This window comes from Seriola lalandi, unplaced genomic scaffold, assembly GCF_002814215.2.
Source record: "Seriola lalandi dorsalis isolate HSWRI2012SDOR001 ecotype SW California unplaced genomic scaffold, Sedor1 jcf7180002054541, whole genome shotgun sequence".
NCBI classification, from domain to species: Eukaryota; Metazoa; Chordata; class Actinopteri; order Carangiformes; family Carangidae; genus Seriola; species Seriola lalandi.
The window spans coordinates 14108-24163 of record NW_019525094.1 but is presented as its reverse complement, the minus strand read 5'-3'; the positions used below and the strand labels follow the sequence as shown (position 1 = coordinate 24163).

At 44.2% G+C, this 10056-nt stretch overlaps 1 protein-coding gene across 1 annotated transcript; it reads right to left on the bottom strand.

Moving 5' to 3' along the window:
- Positions 1-2896: 2896 nt before the first annotated feature.
- On the bottom strand, positions 2897-9332 carry ercc6l (excision repair cross-complementation group 6-like). Its single transcript, XM_087176176.1, has 3 exons — positions 9286-9332; positions 4741-8152; positions 2897-3615 (listed from the first exon to the last, which is right to left on the bottom strand). The coding sequence occupies exons 1-3, from the start codon at positions 9318-9320 to the stop codon at positions 3160-3162; spliced, it is 3903 nt and encodes a 1300-aa protein (XP_087032302.1). The 5' UTR covers positions 9321-9332; the 3' UTR covers positions 2897-3159.
- Positions 9333-10056: the final 724 nt, after the last annotated feature.

The window sequence follows — 10056 nt, the reverse complement described above, 5'->3', positions numbered from 1 at the left end:
ACCAACCACCTCCTTTTTTATTTTCATATTGCCCGTGTAGAGAAAAGTCTACGCTGCTGTATATACTGTTTCTGTACAGTACAACACAGCACAGTGTGGTAGTATTACTATTTATATATTATAGTACTGTGCAGTACTGTGCAGTGCAGTGTAGTTCAGTGTTGTCATATATTATCTAGTACCTAGAACAGTATGTTGTACATAATGTACATAATGCAATACTGCACAATACAAGTACTATTACAAAGTAGTAGAGTAGTAGTAGTAGTAGTAGTAGTAGTAGTAGTAGTAGTGTACAGTCCAGTGCAGTATAATGTAGTAGTGTACTGTACAGTACCCTACAAGGTAGTACAGTGTAGTAGAGTACATTATGTAGTACTGTGCAGTAGAGTGTGGTTAGTACAGAGTAGTACTACAGTGTAGTGTATCACAGTACTTTATGTATTGTTATGTACAGAGTAATACGGTACAATACTACAGAACACAGTACAGTGTGTAGTATTGTACTTGTTCTCTCACACACACACACACACACACACACACTTCTTCTTCGCTGCTTATTTACACACAGCTCTGTCCTGACCCCCCCCCCCCTCACCTCTGCAGAGTGAGTGTCCGCTCAGCAGCAGCAGACAACAGACCTCCAGCAGCTCCACTCTTCCTCCCATCTTCCTCTCCTTCTTCTTCTATGGAAAATAAATGTCACCGGGCGGCAGCTCTCTCACACACTGTCCTCCTCTTGTTGCTGTAGTTTGTATTCCTGTAGTTGTTGTAGTTATAGTTGTTGTTGTTGTTGTTGTTGTTGTTGTTGTTGTTGTCTTCCAGCCCTCTGCCCCCGCAGAGCCTCATGCTAAACACCCAGCGGCGGGTTTCTTCCTCGGCCGAGCCATTCCCGTCCGTCCCGGCTGCTGATCCACCGTGAGCGACCCGCCGCAGCTCCGACGTTTCCCGCCGCAGTTTGACTCGTTATCTGTGTGAGTTAAAACACAAACTGTGGCTGAAACAAACCGTTTCCTCTGTCCCTGTGGACTGTCCTCTCCCCGGGCAGCGGAGTACTCCTCTGCTCCTCAACTCCACCATCTAATCCAGCGTCCAGTCAGCGGAAACGCTCCCTGCTTCTTCTGCACAACTTCAAAATAAGAGTCCGACCGCCTCAGGCACATTCTGCCAGAAGCACCAATACTGGAGCCTGGAGTAAAATGAAAGTTATAAAAACACCCAGTGAAATACAAAAAGGGACATTTTTTCAGGATTAAAATTTACTTATTTTCTTGCAACATGAATGAAGAGTTTATACAATATGATGCTTTGTTATAAATTGAACCACCCAACAGTAAATACAAGTAGAGCCGAAATGATAAGTAAACTCATAAAAAGTCAATTGGCAACTTTTTGATTACCACTACAACAATAAAATCCTGCTTTGGAATGAATGTATGAACAATAGGAATAATAATAATATATTGATATAATAAAATTGCGGTCAGTCAAGGGTCCATTTTTCTGCATTGCGTCCTGTTTTCCCCTGATTATATTTTACCTTTATACCGTGGTAATATTTTCACTGTTTTACTTGCAAAACAGTATTTTTACAATGTGGTAATTGTACAATGAGATTCTATTATTGCTTTAAACACACCAGGATAAAACAACAGGAAGTAAAAAATATATTAAAAAAAAAATACTGTATGTCATTAAACTATTGGATGTCTAAATTCTAAAATGTTCCAAGTTGTACACTAAAGAAAGTTAAATGTTTTGTAATTGTATGTTGCTGAATATCACACTATATTACTATCAATGTTATGTATCGTACATGCCAATGGCAAATATTTGTTCAGGTCATGAAATATAATGAACAATATATTGGAAAATCATGTCTTATTCAATTCACATATTATTTATAAGCCATTAACTTTAAATATTTTGTTTGTGTAGGGTTAAAAAAAATTGTTTTGCACAAAAACGTTACATTTTCTTGAAAACAAGAACTTAAACAAAACAAAGTGCATCCATTTGTGCCAAAAACTGTCAAACAATGTCGTGGCTTCTTCCCACGTTGCTGCGATCACTGTAAAGCTTTTATTTTGAAGTCAAACTAGGTTCTGTTTCTGTTCACGTGACCAAACTAATATCCACCGGGGGGGGGGGGGGGGGGGGGGCTTCAGCTGCCCAGACACCACATATCGGACTGTGCCGTGAAGCAAACCAAGCATCCCCTGTCTTCACGATAAGTTTATTACAAGTTGATGGTAAAGGTGAAACCGTCCCGCTCAAAGTTCGACCTTCAATGAAACACCGCCGGGACGTCCGGGTGCCTCGTTCAAACACACCTTTAAAGCGTCCGGCTCTCAGCCAATGGGAGAGACTCGAGTTTGTAACGTGTTCCCCGATTGTCTGTCCGAAATTTAACACCAATGAAGAAGATAGTGATGCGTTCAGGTGTCTCTGGTAAACTCAACAGTCTGGAAATATGAGTTTATTTCACTTAAATATTTTTTTTGTCAATTTCAGATATTCAGAGTGAATGATATTTCCAGGAAGACTGGATTCTAAGAAATCAAATTAATTGATTGGTTATTGATTAATTAGCAGCAACACCTAAAACAGCGCAGTTTAGAAGACAAAAAAAGATTTTATTTACACTCAAATTAGAGCTACAATTAACATTTCACTCTATTATTTAAATAATCATTTAGCCAACACCGAGGTGATGTCTTTAACTGTCCTGTTTTTTCTCACAATTATTATTAATATAAGACCAAAAAAATAATGAAAACAAATGATGAAAACTGTCACTTGCACTAATAAATATATTAATATAGAAATTTCTGTCAACTGTTTGTGCACATTAAGCAACTTCCTGCCTCAACCAAAGGAAACTAACAAATACCAATGCAGATACAAACAGGTATTTTACTTGGGAAACTTGGTGTCAATATAAACAACAGGTGCAAGTTACAAAAGACTTTGAAAAACAGAATGTCCCTGATGAAGATGGCGATGGCGGTAAACATCAACGTGTGATAAGTGTTCAGAGAAACGAACACGCTGCTGGTTTGGGTTTAAACAAGGGATGCGACTCAGTTCTAACCGTCTTCAGGCAGAAGCTGTTTTCAGGTTCTCGAGGTTGGAGGTTCTTCCTTCCCCGGGACGGTTCTACCGTCTCTGACCCAGCTGCTGGAACAGCTGGATGACCATGAGCTGAATATCAGAATCTCCGGGTTTGATGTTGATGGCCTTTAGAAGGAAGCCCAGGGCGTCGTCCAGCTGCCCAGTGTTGTAGCACGCCTTCCCGCTGCTGACCAGGGAGTCGTAGCTCTCGTCCTCGGACTCGACCACGTTCGTCTCGACGGTGCACTGCTCCATTCTCTCGGTGGAGGCCAGCTCCAGCTCGCCGGTTGATTGGTTGAGGTCACTGCTCATTTCCTCTCCTGATTTACTGATGACATCTGCCGACTCAGAGTCGTCGTCGTCGTCGTCCTCCTCCTCGTCCTCCTCGTCCTCCTCCTCGTCCTCTTCCTCCTCCTCCTCCTCCTCATCCTCCTCATCCTCCTCCTCCTCCGAGTTCAGGGTCTCTCCGGCGGTCTCCTCCAGTTGAAGTTCATGCTCCTCCTGTGAGTCAAAGGACAGATTTTAAAATCCTTCTACTTGTCTATAAAGCACCGAATGGTCTCGGGTCAAACACATCTGTGATCTACTCGTACGTTCAGAATCAGAATCTGGTTCGTTGCCAAGAGGCTTTTCAACACAGCAGGACTTTGCTTTGGTGTTTTGGTTCGTATCAATCGACATATTAAGAAGAAAGAAATATAAAGACAGAGACATCAGAAACCTCACCTCCAGACTAACTCAGGTCTAAGCCCAACGTTACCACGGTAACAATCAATGACACCTGGACTGAGCAGTAGGATCAAACAATAGAAAACAGGAAAACATGGCTCATTATTTGTGGTTTGCTAACATCGTTATGGAGAGAGCAGAGAGAAGAGTTTTTAGAAAACGGCAGCCATTTTGTTTTAATTGTTTCACTCTTTACTGAATTTTCAAAGTAAAACGTCCTGTAACTGTTGAATTCTTCCAAAGACAAACATGTTCTGCTGAGTGTAAATGAAGCTCAGAGGTTGTTTGTGGTTCATAGGTTGGCCATTAAAAATGTAGAAGTCTTAATTTACCCAGAATTCATTGTGCCACAGTCTATCTGAAGTGTGACTGTTTGTTCTGTGTGAGACACAGTCGACGTCTGTCTCTGTGAAACCAGCTCCTCAATAAAAACATGATGTAACTGCTTGTTTTTAACGTCTTTATCTCTGCGGATGTCTCGTCTCTTTGAAACGTTAATTATTCAATTTGGTTTTTATCGTTTTTAAATGTCGTGTTTATGTTTAGTTTTTAATGAATTTCTAAGTCGCTGTAAAACACTTAAACATCCATCCTTCAACTCGAGAAAGGCGGCTTCATTATTTATTTTTAGACAGTATTTCTAATTAAATACTTTAAATCTTATTTATGTCAGATTCTGTTTCTATTCTTATTTTATTTTATTTTTCTTTTATGTTGCTGTTGGGTCACATTTGAATTTCCTCTATGGAGGATCAATAAAGGTTCATCTCATCTTGTGATTTTCTCTCCATGTGATGAGGCTGCAACTAATGAGTATTTTCATTATTGATAATCACTTATTCATTTTTGTTTTGATGTAACAGCTGTGTGTGAATGGTGCTGCATGAACAAACTTGCCTTGCCATGAGATGGATCAATGATGTCTGACTCTTCGGCCTCATCATCCTCATCATCATCATCATCATCATCCTCCTCCTCCTCCTCCTCATCCACCAAGTCCTGTTTGTGGTTCTCCACGTCTTCGATGATTGACAGGAGGAGGGAGAGGCGGGAGGCCACAGAGGTGTTTCCCCCGACACTCTTTCTGGACCGGAGAGGGGTGGAGCCAGAGGGCGCTGATCGAGGAGTGGAGGCTCCGAGCACCTGGAAGGAGTTTTCAAGTTGCCTCCCACCATCATCATCATCATCATCATCATCATCATCATCATCATCATCATCATCATCATCACAATCACCATCATCGCCATCATCACTATCGTAGATCACTGCTGCTCTTTTCTTCCTGGGAGCTACGATGGAGTCGTTCACAGACTCTTCCATATGGGAGGCGTGGCCGTTGTTGAGGCTCTGTGCGTCTTTGTGTTTCCTCTCACACAGAGATCTATTGACGTCGAAACTCCCCTCCACCTGCAGCTCTGCCAACAGCTTCCTCTCCTCCGCCTCCGTCTCCACAGGATCCTGAGCGTCGTTGTCTGAGAAGGCGTCGCTGTCCTCCAGCTGTAAGTTGAAGTTTCCTTCGAAGGACTCGAGGCCGGTGCTGACTCTGGACGACGTTTCTGCTCTGAAGCTTGAGCTTGAAGCTTGTAAGACAGACAGTCTTTTGTTCTGCAGCGGCGTGACGTAAGCGTGACCCAGCTCCATCTCAGAGTCCTCGCATTTTGAGTGTGAGGTTCCGTTTTGTTGGTTCTCATCAAACGCTGTGACGTACGACAGGCTGCGTTCACCTGCTGGAGCGACCGCGGCCTCCGACATCGCTGATTGGTCCATTAGTTCTTGCATGGAGGCATCTGCCACATCACCTGCAGCCTCCACCATCTCCAGAGACTTCTCCATCACCTCCTGAGAGGAGGCGTCTGCTGCTTCCAGGCAGCTCCCGTCCTGCGGGACAGACCGGTGTCTCGGTGAATCCAGGTTCTGCTCTGAGACTTCAGCAGCAGGTTCTTCCGTCACGCTCTCGTCTGAAGTCAGATTTATAACCTGGTTGCTCAGATTCTGCTGGACGTCCTCGCTGCCAGAACCCGAGCGGTCCAGCTCCACCACAACCGGTGAGCGGTTTAGGTCTCCGTCATGTTGAGGATATGACGGACTCGGTCTTGGATTTCTTGGTTCTCTCTCGCGGGGCCGCTCTCTGTTGTTGCCGTCCGGCGGCTGTCTGAGCCACGCCGGCTCTGTGCTGGAAGCCATGCTCTCCACCAGCTGCATTTGCAACTCCGACTCCGCCTTCATCAGCTCTTGAGCCTTGTGGACCCGCCCTTCGATGTAATGTTGCTCCTGCTGGTCCTCCAGCGCCCCGTCGTGTTGGACGTCGAGGGAGAACATGAGGTCGTGGTCGGAGATACCGAACATCTCCATGGCGTGGAGTTGGGCGATGTGCTCGTCCAGCTCAGGGTCTGTCTGCCGGTGTCTGGAGTGCAGGGCCTGAAGCTGCAGCTGTGTGGCCGAGGACTGGGTGTCCTCCAGGGTGAAGAGCTCCTTCAGCTCCTGTTTGCTGAAGTATCTGAACGGGTCCTTCTTGTCTCCGGTGTTCTGTCTGATGAGGGAGTCTTTGAAAACCTGCCGTCGGTAAATCTTCTCCTCCACCGTGCCGCAGGTGATCAGCCTGTAGATGACCACGTTCTCCGTCTGCCCGATGCGGTACGCCCTGTCCACGGCCTGGGCGTCCGTCGCCGGGTTCCAGCTGGGATCGTAGATCACGACTCTGCTCGCTGCCGTCAAGGTGATGCCGACTCCGCCGACCTGGGTGGTCAGGAGGAGGACGGTGTAGCGCTTGTCCGTCTGAAACAGAGTGATGCGCCTCTGTCTCTCGGCCATCTGCTTTATTGTGCCGTCCAGCCTCAGCACTTTGAAGCCTCTGTTGCCCAGGATGCGTTCGATGATGTCGAGCACCTTCCTGTAATGAGCGAAGACGAGCGTGCGGTGGCCTTCCTGTTGGAGCTGCTCGAGAAGCGCAAACAGAAAAACGAGTTTCCCGGACTCGGATATTAACGTGCTGTCGGGGACGTTGGCGATGCTGTGAGAGTCCGTCTCCACGTCGTCCTCCTGCTGGTGTTCAGCTGCGCTCTCCTCCAAACCCAGCTTGGCGATGGCTCCGGCAGAGAGCAGTCTCGGGTGGTCGCACAGCTTTTTCAAAATGTTTAATTCGGCGAGAGGCGACCTGGTGGTCAGGAGCAGCTCCTTGATGTGGTCCAGTGTGATGAACTGTCGATAGATGTCCTCCTGAGCGGCGCTCAGGTACGTCCACACAATCAGGTCGTTCTTCCTCGTCAGCGTTGGCATCACCGCCCCAGAGTCTTGTTGTTCTTGTGGGACTAGGCCGTCGCTGCCGTCCGCCTGCTCCTCTGTGTGAGGATGTGCGCCGTTCATTTTGTTCTTCTGCACTTCTGATTTCGTCCTGCGGAGGAAGTAGGGTTTTATTATGACCATGAGGTTCTCAGACATCCGGAACCCGAGAGCCTTTTCTCCCGGAGTGGCGTCCTTCTCTCTGGCCCGGGTGATTGGATTTTCATACTCTGCTTTGAACGTTTTCGCCGTGCCGAGGAGCGTTCCTTGACAAGCGAAGTCGAAGAGCGCCCACATTTCTCTCAGGTTGTTCTGGACCGGAGTTCCTGTGAGGAGAACTCGGTTCTTCGACGGTACGGCGCAGGCGCTTTTGGCCGTTTTGGTGGCCGTTGTTTTTATTTTGTGTGCCTCGTCCAGGATCATGTAGTCCCACGTGAACTCTTTGCCGTTGTACGAGGACAGCTGCTGCCAGTTGTTCATGAGCATAGTGTACGTGGTGATGATGACGCCACCCCTCCTCTGGACTTTCTCCAAGTTCCTGGTCCTCTCTCGTTTGTTGGTTCCATGAAACTCCTTCACCCTCATGCCGGGAGTCCACTTGGCAAACTCCTTGGTCCAGTTTGTGATGAGTGACGTCGGCATGACCAGCAGTGTGTGATTGACCAGCTCGTTGTCGTACATACCAGAGAGGAATGAGATGACCTGAATGGTTTTACCCAGACCCATGTCGTCCGCTAAGATCCCGCCTTTCCGACCGTCTCTGTAGAGGCTGTAGAGGAAGGCCACGCCGCTCCTCTGGTAGTCATAGAGTTTGTCGTGCAAGTCTTTAAAGAGCATCAGACCGCTGTTGTTGATGTTGACAAACTCTTCATCTTCCTCCTCCAAGTCGTTCTGAGCAATAAATTCTTCGATTTTCTTAATCCTCGTTTGAAGTTTCTGACTCTGGTGGAGGTCGTACCCCAGTTTGAACAACTCCAGCGCTTTGTGCATCTCCCCTTGTCTGATGGCGTCTTTACCTTTCTGAATGAATCTGAAAGGAAAGAACAAGTCATCAGTGGGTTATAAATAAGACTGATGTAGACTGAACTAGAGCTGCAGCTAAAGATTCGTTTCATTATTGATTAATCCCTCATTTCTCGATCAGTCTATCAATATTTGTTGTTCAATTTAGTTATAAATTCTAAGAACATAGTGAAAATACTGGTTATAATTTCATTCGGCCAAAGAAGATGTCGTCATATTGTTTGGTTTATTCGACCAACAGTTCAAAACCAATTATTTTCATACATGATGAGGAAAAGCATCAAATCCTCACAATTGCAGAGTTTAATAAGAAAGAAGATTAGTGGATAACAAAAATAACAGTCATCTGCAGCTGTAGTTGTAACATGTGCTTTAACCAAACTGACAAAAATGACTATTTTGGATCTTGTTTTATAATAAAATAACCTGTGGGACATATTATTATTTTACTCACATAAAATCTGGAAATAAATAAATAAATAAACATCTGTCAGGATCTCAACTCCAGAATTTAAGATGATGAATAAGGGCTTTTATTTTGTAAACATATATTATTCTGTACTTTTACTTAAGTAGAAAAATAATTATAATAATGATAATCTTTGTTTATTGATAAACTTTTCAAAAACTAACTTACAAAGACAGCAAAAAATAAAATCAACTAAATCAATAGAATCAATTAAAATAATCGGGTGTGTAATGTGACGCCCCTCCCATGCTCTTGGAGGTTGTCCTCGCCCACATCGGCAGGCGATTGGTTGGCATGGGAGAGTAGTCAGCTGATGCTGTTCACCTGGGCCTTCCACAGTATAAACGCTGGCCCATCACTCGTCCTCTCCCTTCCATCTGCTGACATCCATTTGTTTTGCACTTACAACAACACCACTCACACATGCTCCACTCACACATGCACCACTCACACATGCACCACTCACACATGCACCACTCACACATGCACCGCTTTCGTGACTAAACTTGCTGATTTCCACACTTCATTGCTTTTATAATAAATTGCTTGTTTTTTGGTATAACTGTGTGATCTACTGAAAAGAGTCGGAGCAGGAATTATTTAATCCTGAGTGTGAGAACAACACCACTGACTGCTGGGGTAAAGAAAACATGTCTGAGTTTTTCAGTTACCTGTGGTAAGCTTCCATCTTGTCGTCTGTATCCATGGATAAAGACCTGTCGAGACAAAGGCACATCAACACACTGTTTGTACACGCAGCCAAACATCTGACGCATGACACACAACTACACACTGATCTTATACTAGGCTGCAAAACTAAAAGGCTGAGAAGCTCATCACATGTTTTAATAATAATGTAATATCTGAATCTGGAAGGTAACCAGTAATTACAGCTGTTAGAAAAAAAGTAAAGTAAAAAGTCCAATATTTCAGTCTGAAATGTAACAACATGGAAATACTCGAGTATAAGTACCTCATAAGTGTAGTAACATTACTTCAGTAAAAGTACCTTAGCGCTGCAACAATTAGTCACTTGATTGATAGAAAATATATCAGTAACTATAATAATAATCTCAGTAGAATGATTCTCCTCTGACTAAACAGTTTTTCTACTTTATTTATTCATCACATGAGTTTTGACTTTACTACAGTATATTATATTATAATATATTGCCTCTATTGTACAGTGTGTATTCAGCACATAGCTATTGGTCTCATGCTATTATTTTTAACACTTTATCAAGTCTATAATCCAGCCTTTAGTGGATGGTTTCTTACATTGGTCTATCTGAATTTATTATGTTAGTCATTTTTCAATGGTTCACGGGTCTCAGATGTGAGAACTTTCTTTTCTTTTATTGATCAAATAATTAATAACTTGAAAATAAGCAGGTGATTAATCATCAATAGAAATAACTGCTAGTTACAGGCCTAATGTTCTT